Source organism: Phalaenopsis equestris, unplaced genomic scaffold (genome assembly GCF_001263595.1).
Source record: "Phalaenopsis equestris unplaced genomic scaffold, ASM126359v1 Scaffold199601, whole genome shotgun sequence".
NCBI classification, from domain to species: domain Eukaryota; kingdom Viridiplantae; phylum Streptophyta; class Magnoliopsida; order Asparagales; family Orchidaceae; genus Phalaenopsis; species Phalaenopsis equestris.
This window is the reverse complement of record NW_018219465.1, coordinates 160,016-174,607: the sequence shown is the minus strand read 5'-3', so window position 1 is coordinate 174,607 and position 14,592 is coordinate 160,016. Positions and strand designations below refer to the sequence as shown.

Sequence of the window (14,592 nt, the reverse complement as noted above, 5' to 3'; positions counted from 1 at the left end):
CGATCGATACTCTATCGTCACAACGATTAGTGATCTATGTGTCACAATTATCTAAGCTGGCAGAAAAATATATAAGTGCGTGGGTACATTGACGTCTAGCCAAAACCATAAGACGACAAACACCTCTCAGCATACACATATAAGCAATCATGTACAAAATATTGTCATACTTCATAATATTGTCATACTTCATAGGATACATTATTTTTATCTTCATAAAATAAATGCACGTTTACTAGAATCTAAAAAACATGCAATAATCTAATAACTTCAGAAATAAACCATTATGCAAATGTTTATGCAGATTTTTTAACATGCACACATCTAACCTAATAATATGAAGACATCACTAGTAAGTATAAGTCTCAATGAAGTAAAAGCAAAAATGTAAAAAATCAAAATAAAGAATACAATTAGGAGTAAAAAACATTACCGTAATGTAGAAATATGATTAATAAACCTTGATTTCACTTGCATATCTCTTTCTCCTTCTATTAAGTAAATAATTACAGTCCCCAAGTTTCACAAAGCAAAACTTTCTCGATTTATAATCCAATATTCTTCATTCTATGTTTTTTGATTAAATTAGAAAAAACACAAATTAATACTATTATCAATTAATCGTAATTTAACTCATTAAAAGATAGAATTAAAAAACATAAACCTTCAATTAATCATTTCCTTTATTTCACAAACACCAATCATAATCTCTCGCAATTGCTTGTCCAATTAATCACTGATATTAGGTAATAAAACTTAATATAAATTGATAAAATTTAACTAATTTGATAAAACAATTTTTATAAATAATACTATAAACCCTACATACGCTACGCTCCGTATGGCCTCCCTTCCACACGCGAGTCTCGTGTTCTCTTACATGCAAGTTAGGGCTGCTAGATTTTACTCATGTTTTTCCTTATGCTCAAACCCACACAGAAGATCTCTATTATTTCTCCTCTCTCCCACATGCACACGAGAAGCCCCTTCCTCTTGCCTCACAAAGCGCGGGTCGACAATGCCACCCGCATGATAGGCACTTCCTCAACCTTCCTTCACACACAAAAAAGCATGCTCGGTGTCATCGTTCGTCCCCTCGCCTCAATGCTCCCGAACAACGTCATAACACACTCCTCTCATGCTAAGAAGTAGTCATCTTCCTCCCAAGCATACAAACACTCTTCCTTCGCTCGAATGCGACAAAACAACAAAATATGAGGCTTCCTTTATCTTCGGCTTCAAATTCAAATGAACATATTTGCCTTCCCAAGTCAAAATTGTCACGATAGTTTTTTATTCAAACTAATATAACAATTAATTTTATTAATTTAATTATCATTATAAGTTTATTTCTTTTGCAGTTACTATTATCTCATCACCTTATAAAATTTAACCATCAAAAGTTATGAAACCCACAAAAGCTAATCACTTTACATATAAAGCATGATTTATTAAAAAATCTTCAAGAAAGTGTCATTCTTGTTAAGTGATAATAAAAGCACAAAAGATAATCGAACATCAGAATTAAGATAATTTAACTAAACAATCCTCAAATATTTAAAATATAATTACATAATTAAATAAACATCACTTCCTAAACAGAGTAACATGACAAACACATCAATCAAATTCTAAAATAAAAGTACATAAAGAAACTCAACACAAGATAACTAACATGACACCCATAATGTCGCACCCCAATTGACACTCCCTTTAGGATCAACTGTGGTGAGACATTGGCGAACGATTCAGTTTAACTAAATTCCCGCAAATAGTGCTTGCATAATGAAAACTCAGTGGATGGTGAATTGGTCTAACTAAATCATTACCAACATACATAATATATTTCAATTCATAATTCATTCACATTCACGTATAAATGAAAGTGTGAAAAATCATATCAACAAAATATTGTGTAAATAAAAAATTTTATACAAGGAAAGAAAACAAGGTGTATGATTATATATAGCTCATGTACATGTCCATAACACATATCATTATTGTATAAAATAAGTAAAAAAAAGGAAAAAACATATACAGGTAATAACAACTAAAAAATATATTTATTTCATCAATTCATGTGTAAACATAAGTATATTCATAAGGTTAAACAATCTAATCATAGAAATATTACTTATAATTATATAGACCTCAACTATTCTGATGTCATGTCATGTCATTCAGTTGTCACCCAGCCCAAATGCTACATTGATTATAGATAAAGGTTGGGCCCCTCTAAAAGTAGCAGTTATCAATAACCTCCATAGTTCCCTACTTTCTGTCCCTATCTGATTACTACGATTCCTAGAGTTTGGTAATTACTTGAATTCCTACCAATCGAAACACTTACAATATTCTATCAATCATAATTCCTGTAATAAACAACTATAAGCAATGCATAATCATATGCATAATTAACATGACAAAAATGCTTACAAGCAAATAACTCATAATATGTTTATCACATTAATGTAATAAGAAAAATCATAATAATAGTTAAAGTCAGTACAACCTAGCATTCACATAATTATGTGCAAGTATACTTTAATATACATACATTCCAAATGCATTCATATATCAAATAAAGCACATCAATTTTTAAAGAAATGAAATATTTTTAAGTGAACATGAAATTATTTCACCTGAATCGACAAAGCAGCCCTACAACGAATTTTGTCAAGGTCACCTAGAGCTCATCGTCTAGTATAAACAACATGAAATTTGTATGTCTCTTAAAATTTTCATGAATTCTTGTCTTAGGTCATATTTAACCCACACAAAAAGATATGTGCCATTTTACCTTAAATGAGTTTCCTTGCATAGCTATCTCTTATCCAATTCCCTCACAATTCCTTCTTCCTCATTCTAACCTTCCATTCCTTTGTTACTTCACAAATTTTGTTTGAAATATACCTACCAAAAGGCTAAAACCCAATTTGCAGCTTCTGACACTAGTTCGTCTCCTGCTAATATGACAATAAAGAAAAAAAGTGCTTCAATTCGTGACAATCATCAAAACAAAAACATAGAGAATGCAATGAATGTGAAGAATAACGTGAAAGTGAATTATACTCTTGCCAACTTCACCCCAGAGCTGTGAATCGCTACCTCCGGCTCTCTGCTAATAGCACGGGTCATGCCTATACTATAGAAAGTTTGCGGCAATCCCTCCAGATGCACAAAATAGAGAAATCGAGAGAGAAGGGAATAGGATTTGAAGTTTCCTATGCATTATTTTCGCTCCCCACTATAACTCAACCATTCGATTGCATCAAACAACTGCAATCCTAGTAAGAAAGTCGGTGGGAACAGAAATGGGACAAATAGAGAATTAACTAAGGGATCGATTAAGCCGCAAGTTCAATGGTATCGCTAGCGTTGACTTCCTCGTATGCCCTCTCTGGCATGGTGAAGCACAAGCTTGCACATGTCGGTCTTCTTGCCTTCGTATGCGTTGATTGGCTCCACAGGTAAGCCGTTCACGATCGGAGTCCGCGTCTACCACCTTCAATTTCGTCCCTCATATGCAAGCAGTTCTTTTTTTTTTCTCCTCCCACAATCAATCTCTCTAAGCCTCCTTCTCTACCTCTTGTCTCGTTTTATTTGCTTGTTTGCTTCAAAAGGAACACTTTTCCTTTAAACAAAATTGTCAAGGCAATTAATTCTCACCCTAAAAAACTACACTTATTGAAACTCCTAATAATAAAAACGACACTATTAATTTTATTTATTTATTTATTTTCAATTATTACAATCTCTTCTCAAATCGCTTCTTATTAAGCACGCAAAATCTAAATTATCCAAAAGTTTTCACAAAGAAGTTTAAATCCCATTCAACCAGATGGCATGTGGGTACAATATAATAAAAGGTATGATATAAGATAACTAAACTTCCATAATCAACCAAAATAAGTTAACATTATATTTGAAGCACGTTAACATATTAGCAACACAATGGACATCCTTTGAAAAGCAATATACAAGAATAACACTCCTATAATATGCAATAAAACATACCACTCATCAATCCCTAGTAGTATCAACATTAGGAGCAAATTCTTCAGACTCTTTATTAGTAATGGAATAAACTCAAGGTCGAACAAGTTGTTATGACTGAACTTGAGTAAGAGCTGAAGCAGTAAACTCTATCCTTTTTTGTCCACCAACAATCCTTTGAAAAAGACCTCCACCTGGTTTAAGTTCTTCCATGGTTTTCTGGCAAAGTAAACGGCAGTATCTAGCTCTGAGACCAAACTGACGCATTAGTAGCATATGTTGGAGCCCATCAAACATTCCCCCTTACGCTATCTATGTGATTACAATACTCTAAATCATACCTCTACTAAATCCACTTGAACAGAATTTGACCTTCTTCCCGATGGATCTCTCTGATTGGCCCACATGCTCTCCCTCATCAATACTCTTCCTCTTGTGTCTCCATACCCTACTAAGTAATCTAATAATCAATTTTTGCTCTTCTAGTTTGTTCCACTAATATTGAGTATTCATTGACCCCAAAGGCACCGATAGCTAGTTGATTGAATCCTTTAATCAAAAAAGAAATTATAACACTTTTCTTCTGCAGTAACGATCAATTGTAGCACATACCTTAATTGTGCAGTTAATTCCACTTCATATTGCATGATTTTTTTCTCTTTGTACCAATCTGATGAGTCTGTGATGTTTGTCTTTAAGCAGATAGGGATACAAATTACTCCTAAAAAGTTCCACAATCTCCTCCCAGCATAGCATCATATTGGGCACGTCCTCTAGTGTGTCTTGAGGTTGCCCACGCCACCACCTTTTAAATTCTCCATCCAACACAAATATAGCTAATGACACTTTTCTTTCATCCGACATGCCACTATCAAATATCTTCTCAATTCACATCAATCCATTTTCTACGTCAATTGAATATTCAATTCCCTGAAAAATGATGAACGCAAATATTGAAATATCTTTTAAGTACTTATCCACAGAAATGATCTCATTCCTACCAAACAGTGTTATAGACTTCTGAATCAACTAAGTCAACAACACCATCATATAGGTCGGGGCATTTGTGTTCATATTTATAGCAAGTGGTACTCTTCGTTTCCATTTGTGCTTTTCTCATTCTCCAACCTCAGGTGCATCCATTTGCCTGAATTAAAAATATGATTTAAATAGTGTTAACTTAGATTTTCAACTTTATTATTACTAATTTCTTTGTAATTTAAGGTGCATCAATTTGCCTGATTTAAAAATATGATTTAATTAGAGTTAACTTAAAGTTTCAGTTTTATTATTATTAATTTCTTTATATCTAATCGTACTTATCCACAACAACTATCTTATTCCCACCAAACTGTGGTCTGGATTTTTGAATCAATGATGTCAACGCTATCATCATCTGCATCAGAGTATATGTATTCACAATTATAGCATGTGGTATTTCTTAATTTCCAATCGGGCTTCCCTCTTCTCTAACCTTTAGTGCATCCATTTGCCTGAATTAAACATATAATTTATTAAGTGTTAACTAAAAATTTTAATTTTTTTTATTATTATTAATTTCTTTGTAATTATTGTACCGCACTTTCATCAAGATTACATTTATTAGTACTGAACTTTTATCAGATATCACTTTTGTCACGATTTAGTTACAGCTTAAAATTAAACAAGACGGATAAAAACGGTTAGACGGTCAAAAAATAATTTTTCTATATTCATTTTCTACAATCATAATTTTACAAATGAAATAGTCGCCAAAAATAAGAAACTTTAACTAAAACAGTGATAAATTTACCTCAGGTCAGGTTGTCCGTGTCTTTATAAATATTTTCCTTTCTATTGCACTTTTTTTAAATTAATTAATTAAACCTTAAACGTTAGTTTAAAATAGCAGTGAACTAATCATAGTCAGTGACTACTCATACTATTAAACTATAGTAATACTATAGAAAAAGACAATATGCATGCGAATTAAACTTTATATAAATCGATGTAAGAGAATTTAAGGGTTTGTATTACCCAATATAATTATTTAAGCTAACTCTAAATATTTATTGTCTTACTGTATTACTCATTTACAAATTAATATATTTTAATCTGTTTATAACCATCACAGAAGCATTGTCTAAACTTACACCACTGAAGATACATCAACATCAATATCCATTTAAATTTACAAAATGCATAATAGTAGCTATCACCAAAATATAAAATCATCACAATAGTATAACCAATAAAAAGAACATATAAATTCGAATATAACTTGACAGTTGAATTTATAGGCAACATTAATTATCAATGCAACTGATTAAGAAGAAAAAAATGCTACTACTAATCAAAAGTAAGAATACTCACCTCAATTTTATTTTATGAGATGATCTAATTCAAATCCTTTAATTTTCTCATTCATTGCTTGACATTTCTAACATGGTTATATTTCATAACAATCTGATATGTAGAAATTAAAAATTAAGCCACCAAAACGCAGTTTACCCAAACAAGCCATGTGCGTTTTCAAAACGCCACCGCACCAAATAAGCTGCCCCAAACGAACCCTTAACCCACGTGAAAAACCCCCTTTTATGATGTCATAGCTTCCTTCTCTTCTACGTCGTACAGGATGTGAACGCAACCCTCCTTTCCTTTCTTCCTTCGACAGCAAGTAACATGAAGCACAGTCACCGCCACTCACGAGACTCCTCACCGCCACTCACGAGACTTCTCACCCTCAAGCGACTCTTCTTCCTTTCAGCTCCCTCTACTGTGGGATCGTCCAAGCAACAAGTTTGACGCTCTCGCTAGCGTTGCCTTCCTCCAGCGCAATCTTTGGCATGGTGAAGCACAAGCTTGCATGCGTCGTCAACCTTTTAGCAATCGTATGCGACAATCGGCTCCCCAGATAAGCCGTTCACAATTGGAGTTGGCTTCTACTACCTTCAGCTTCGTCCCTCGTAGGCGAGAACTCCCATTTCTTTTTCTTCTTTATTCTCCTTCTCTCACTATCAATCTCTCAGAGTTTCCTTCATTCTTTTCTGACTCCTATCTCGTTCTCGTTGTTCATTCGCTTCGAAAGGAACACTTCTCCTTAAAACAAAATTGTCAAGGCATTTTGTTCTCACCCAAAACGACTGCACATGATTGAAACTCCTAATATTAATAAAGTTATTATTAATTTCATTTATTTATTCAGATATTACAAAATAGTCTTCAATCTTAAATAACATTAATGGTTGTCTTATTGAATCCTTCAATTCGGAAAGAAACAAGTGTCATTTCACCTCTACGTTTGGAATGAGATGTGCATATCTTAATAGCATGATAAACTCCGCTTCATATTGCATGATCGATCGATCTACCTAAACTTAATAAATTTATTCTGTAATTGTCTCCTGGCTGATAGTGATACAAACCAATCTTCAAATATTCAAATGAACTCCTCCCATTGTACCAAGTGACTAGGCCGACTGCTAAATTTCTCCTATAATTGCCCTTGCCACCATCTCGCACTTTCCCCCTCAAAAGACAAATGTAATAAGGGTGGCTTTCCTCTCTAGTAGACATATCAAACCATTGATAATTTTCTCATCAACCAGTCTTCAGCTTCCACCACCCTCATACTCTTGAAAATTAAGCCAGTTGCATATTTTGAAAGAGTTACAAGTTCTTATTTATCTGTGTTGCCTCATTGTTACTAGCTTGAAAATGAGAATTTCTAATTAGTTGAGTCACATCGTTCATCATGCCAAAAAAGACAAGAGCCCAACTATGATATTCTATGGCATATTAGTTACTATATTATCATTCAAGACTTTTTCCTTCTAATTAACCAAATTTCTGAAAAAAGATTAAAACAATCTAATTACACTACAATAATAAGAGCTAAAAGCAGTAGAAAAATCAATGGTCACGAGCATGCCCGCTGTTCTATCAACTTTAATAATGGTTTTTCGATAAACGTCAAAACCGATGACTTTTTGATGACAGTGACCGTGGGTTATTACTAAATTAATAACCAGTGGACTTGAAATGATAACCGATGGGTGAACCGTCGATTAATAAAAAATTAAAAGCCGCTAGTCGATGATGGTCGGTAAGCCGTTGTAGGCGCTTAATATACAAATCAGTGACCTAAAATTCATACATTCATAGTACTAGATGGGAACACCAAGTACTCATGCACGTAATTGAAGAAATGTTATTAAAATGATATACCTTAATTAATAAAATTTAGAAGGTACACTTATGACAGTTGTGCATATAACATGATATAGTATGATACATTAAATATTTTGAGTTCATAAATGATCATATTTGAAAGGTAAAATCTCAAAGGATTTTATATCAAATCATTGTATTTTTTACTGACATGTATATTATTTTTTTCTATTATATTGTTGTAATTTAGAAGTCAGAGTATTCACCGAATTGTTGATAACTCACAAAATTTTAAACTAACAATTTCCTGTATAACACTGAACTAGAAAATGAATTTAAAAAAAGATAATGCAAAAAACTAAAGAAAGATAAATCCCAACAGGTTTTTTCTTTTTTTTTTTTTTTTGCCAAGTTAAATTATATTTTTTAGGACCACCTTTAATTTATTTGGAATGTAAATGGTTTGTGATAGAAAATTAAAAATAAAAATTTTAACTTTACCATCCAATCATCTGTTCCCTCCTTTGAAATTTTGAGCCCCCAGGTCGAGTCGTCACAAAGCCTAGGCGTGATCTTTAATCATCATCATTAAATTTTGAGAAAGTTTTCCTTTTTACTTCCATTAAGCTGAAAATATTCTCATAGCATCTGGCTCATTTTTTTCGAAATATCTACAAATTATTTATGTTGTTTTGAATAGCATACAAAAATTAACAAACGGAATGTAACTTTCCTAAACATTCTCAAAAATCCACCACCACCAACCACTCATGTCCTATAATGCCCACATTCGTTTCAAGAAAATTGATCTCCTACTGGTACAAGTAGTTGTACAAAGTTTACGTTTATCAATGATCCTATGACTTTGGCTTTTAACCACCAAAAAAAACCAAAGACGTTTAACGAAACTTAGTAGAAACAAGTACAACTTCTAGATATGGCCCATGTTCAGAGAAATTTTAATGAACCAAAGAAATGAAGCAAAACTCAAAGTACAAGGTGCATAATAATCATCCAGACTTGACCCACAAACCTTGCCTGTGAAACCAATATTTATTGGCAAATCATCAGTTGACTGCAGCATCATTTGCATATGGAATGGAGCAGGTGTACAGGTGGTCGCACGAGTACCATCAGCAGGTCCTGTCCCACCTCCCACCATTGTTGTGATACCTGCATTAATATTATTATACTTACATCAAGTTTAGACTTGATCCAGAAATATCACCGGCAAAGCATACTTAAGAAATCAATGATAGGAAATTAACTCTGCATTAATCCAAATATTCCATATTACACCAAAAGTACCCCACATGCCAAAAAATTCTTGCGTAACACAACATTTTGCTAACAAAAAACTGTTGTGGATATGCTTTGCAAACTTAAACTAGCATCCAAACCAACTATTTCAAGAAGAATAGTTCACAATTTAAAAAATCTAAAATATCTTTGTACCATAAATGAATTGTAATATGAAAACATTAAAATAGTCATCTGAAGAGAATTTTAAATTTTAGAATAAGTACATAAATAAAATAAGAAAATATATTAATAAAATGAGTATTATCATTGCCAGAACTTTATGCTTCAATTTTCCCTAAGATTAAAACTTAGCATTATAGTTTGTCATTTTGAATTCACAATCTTGTGATACTAGAACTCTAACAAGTCAATATAACTCCAATTTAGTTATTACATTTTTGAAAAATAAGCATAACTTCAAAGTTTAATATCACAACCAAACCATGTCTCACATAATGTCTGTCAACAAAATCTCACAAGAAACTCAGTGATCTAAAGGGTTCCCTACCTTACACTTAATAGGCCTGCAACAATACTTAGCTCAAAGCATTTCTTTCATTTTACCTATATATTGATTTTGTATTTGCTCCACTGCGAGAAGCTAAATGTAATGTAAAAGATTGCCAATGGATGTGATACCACAAAAGACATATCTGAGACATATTGATTAATCAAAATCAAACAATTATCACTTAATTTGAGAAAAAAATGCATCAATGCATGCGAAGCATTGAAATTACCAAAGGAAGGTAGCTCAACTAAGCACACAAAGCAGCAGAGGATGAATGCCAAGCCACATAAGTCAAGATTGTAACACCTCTACCATAGCCAAAACCGCCTGAGGATCGTCCATTATGTGAAACGGACTACATTGATGCATCCAAAATATCAAGATTGACTAAAAAGAACATCTGTATAGTTTAAAATGAAAATGAAAAAAAGATAAAAATCTACTCAAGAATTGTATATTCAACATAATACAAACATAGCATTGCATAAAAAGTGAACGTTAAAATTGAAAAATGAAATTTTGCATGCATCTTAACAACATGAAATACGCACAAATAATTCAAATCCAAAAAATTTTAAGCTCCCTATGGATGTCACAAGGCAATCTTCAATCCAAAATCAATGTCTCAAAAAGCATGCTAATGAACTAAAAATTGTGCAAATGTATCGTGTAAGTGCATCAAAAAAATATTCAGGTGCATTAAAATGGTGCCCAAAAAATCATAAAAGAGCATTATATAGGTGCACTAAAAATTAAGACAATATTGCCAAAAGTATACTAGTAGGCTGCATAAATGCAAATATTGCCAAAAGGAATTCTATGATCCCCACTTATGCGAGATCTGGACAAAATTTGCCTCATGATACAAAAGCGGAAAAATTCTAGCCTACAGACTAGTGCCAGGCCTAAATGCCCCTTTTTATAATAATTGAAATAGAATTAGAGTTATTTTAAGGGGGAACAATTAATATGTTATTATTTTTTCTAAGTATGGGCTTTTCATTGATTTGTTCTTTGCAATTCTCCTATTCAGAGAGTTTTATTCTATTCTTCTTTGAGTGATGAGTGTATACCATGGTGAGAACATTTGGGAGAGCCTTTCCCCATCTATACTTTGCCACGTGAGTTGCTGCCCCTTGCTTCCTTATTGTTCTTCAGCCTAACCGCCAAACGTTTTCAACCCCAAACCAAACTCTGTCGATGCCACATATTCTCTTTCTATTACAATTCCACAACCTCTACCAACTAAATTTGATCATGAAAAACCTTTTAAAAATCATAGAACGGTATCATTTGATATCAGAGCCAAATCCTAATTTCAATTCCTAACTCTAACCCTAAAATTTCAAAATTACATTTTCCTAACTCCATTCAAAAATCTATCCCTACACCTACCAACTAAATCGTAAGGAAAATGGTAACTCATTATGCCGGCAGGGAAGAACCCTCAACAAGATGCTCAGGAGAATTGTCCCTCAACAAGATGCTCAGGAGAATTGTCTTGTAGGATATGCAAGAGAAAAGCCACCAATTACAATGGAGACTCATGATTCTGAAAAGAGACAACAATAGAAAATCACCCACAACAATAATGATGACTACTCGGAATGTCATGACCTGGCCCAATGCTTGAAATTTTTAAAGAAACACACGATCGGATGATAAAAATTCAAATTTAATTACTAATTTTAAATTTAAAAATAACAAAAGAGCCATAAAAAATAAGTAAAAAATCAAAACAAATGTTACCAAACATTGCATTATTATTGTTCCATCTATAATACACAACATATTTTCTTTCACTAATTTATCTAAAATAGTAAATAATAAAATAATATTGTCTAATATTTGTGGGTGTAATTATAATTTTAAACTACCATAAATCAATAAAAAAAGGCAATATATGTATTGGATTCTCCCATCATATAATAATTTAATTTTATTAATGATATTTCTCACTGAAGGAATTCAAAGTTTTCATACATTAACTTTCATTTTATTTTTTGAGGTTCAGTCTTTTAACTTTTATTACACTTCTCACCCTTATACATCCGTCTTGTAAGAACCATCTAAATATACCCTAATTCACTCTTATCTGATATGTATCATAGCATCACAACGGGCATAAAATAAGTCTATTATTGTCCGAGGTGAAAATGTATCTATTATTATATCAAGTGAAAAGCTTCCTACTCATCCCCGACCAATACATTCCAATCGGCACTGAGATGTGTGATCTTAATGTCATAATTATCTAAGGTAACAAACAAATATTTATGCGGGTATAATGGCATCCCTAATCAGTAGTATAAAGAAGTGAACTTTGTCTATCATCATATACGTACAATCATTCTGACAAACTTTGATTCCATTACATTCTTAATAGCATGCAGCATTTTCTTATGAGACATATATGATTGTCAACTAAAGAATATGTCTTTCTAATAGAATCTAAAAATTCATGTTATATACAAAATCCATTATTTAATACATATCTCATTCATTGATATAAAGCATTAATATGAAGAAATGAAATAAAAATTATATTCAGAAGTAAAAAAAAATTGTAATTTAATATCATAATGAAGTAAGAAAAAATAATTGTAATTTAAGATCATAATTACTCACATTAGTTATCAAGCTAAAATCTCAACCATCGGATAATAAGTTCGGCGACTTGATAATACTTACTTTGATGACGCTATGAACTTATAAAAGATAATATCAAAATTTTGTTAATTAAATTAACATATTAAAAGAATAATATTTTAATCCCATTTTAATTATGATTACCCTTCATTATAATTAATGAAAACAAAATTTTATCAAAGTGAGAGTTTATTTTAAACTTATTGATTTTCATCCATATCTAATTTTTATGGTTAATAATAATACTAAAATAATAAACCTATCTCTTAAAATTGTACTCCCATCTCAAAATCAAAATAATTAATAAACATTGAATCAATACAAATTGCTTGATTTAAGAATTTCATAAGCTAATTTTAAAGAAAATTTTATATTAAATTAATTTAAAACTAAAATCATACATAAGTTAGTCATATAATCTCAATTATCTTAATTGATAGGATTATGCAAAAATAACCTTAATTTAATATCTAGTATTTAATATCTCAAATTGTTGCTAATTTCTAATTACCTTATTAACCATGAAACTGTTATTTTTTATATTAAAATTATGTTAAAACAATTTAAAACTTCTTTACATTTAAATATTTATTAAAGCAAAATAAACTTTAATCAATTCAACAAACACATATAAGGTTAGAAAGAAAAATTATGGAATAGAGTTTTATCTTCAAATGAACCAATATCCATATCGATCTCAACTTCACCACTTCTTTTCTTTATTTACCGTTCAATTAAAAAGTACACCTTAGCATAGAATCCTAAAGCTAATAAAAAAAAATTAATCTAGGGTTAATCTTTACCTTTTAACAGAGACTTTAATAAGAAAAGCTTATTATTCTTTCAAAATCAATGCAGCTACAACAAAAGTTTCAATTCCTCTAACTGGAGGCTCAAAAATTACAACACCCCACAAGTTTCTGTTCCTGTATGATCCTAATAGTTCCTGAATCCGTCCTTATCTGAATAACAAAAGTCAGAAATCTCATCATTCTCTATCATCTGTATTTGCATGCATTCATGTAATAGTCTACTTATCACAAAACATAGTCAATGAATACTTGCAAATGATAATTTCATACATATGCTCATCATATAAGTAAAATGGTAACAAGATTATAAACATTATCAATGTCAGCTCAAGCTTGCATTCGTGCTACTATGTGCAGACATTCACAATATAAAGAAATTCAAAATACAATCATATGTCAATAAGAATAACATAAAAATCCTACATAAATTTATTATTATTTATTAAATATAGCATTATTTCACCTCAATCGAGAAAACAACCCAATATTCAAGCTGATTGCCTAGTGTGATCCACCCAGAATCATAATCCTTTAGAGATTTCCTCCCATAACCTCCTCCACCAACTATGACAATATGTGACACTGGTTGTAGGAGATGAGTGTCGATAAAAGGTATCTCATAAAATTTTCAACTGGAGAAGAGCTATAAGATCATATATGGTGTAATATTGTGTCTACAAATTTATGCCATATTGGGCTGATTATGACAATATGTGACACGGGAGCTCCCGCTTTCGCAATTTTCATGGAACTGTGGAATAGCTAGAATTCCACAATGTCATTTGGACCTCTGAAACGGGAACTACAAATTCCCGTGATCGCGAGAATACTATTGCGTCAAGGACACCATCTCGTTACCTATTTCGTCCCAATTTCTTTCATTTCAAATTTTTTTTCTTCTTCGTTATTTCTAATTAGGCTATTTTCAATTTTGGAACTTTAATATATGAATACTTTTCTTATTTTGTGATATTAGCTTGAGTTATGTATTTCGAGAGTTTAATATCATATTATATGACATTTGGAGTGTTGTATCATTTCCCTTTATAAGTGGTGTGTTAGTATTTTGCCTTAGAATAGGTGATGGGTCTCCTTCGATGTTCGCACTTCGTTGTTTCATCGTTCGGTTGTTGTTATCAATCCGTGTTGTGGCCATATAAATGCAACATA

The 14,592-nt window shown here is 31.8% G+C and overlaps 1 protein-coding gene across 1 annotated transcript in view; it reads right to left on the bottom strand.

Annotated features, from left to right (window-relative positions):
* Window positions 1-14,592, bottom strand: part of LOC110035751 (urease-like) — a 160,141-nt gene that overhangs the window by 64,767 nt on the left and 80,782 nt on the right. The window contains exons 13-14 of the mRNA XM_020740035.1: window positions 10,191-10,269; window positions 9,182-9,321 (exon numbers count right to left, since the gene is read on the bottom strand). Of these exons, the coding sequence (XP_020595694.1) occupies window positions 9,182-9,321; window positions 10,191-10,269 (219 nt within the window). The remainder of the gene's footprint in view (window positions 1-9,181; window positions 9,322-10,190; window positions 10,270-14,592) is intronic.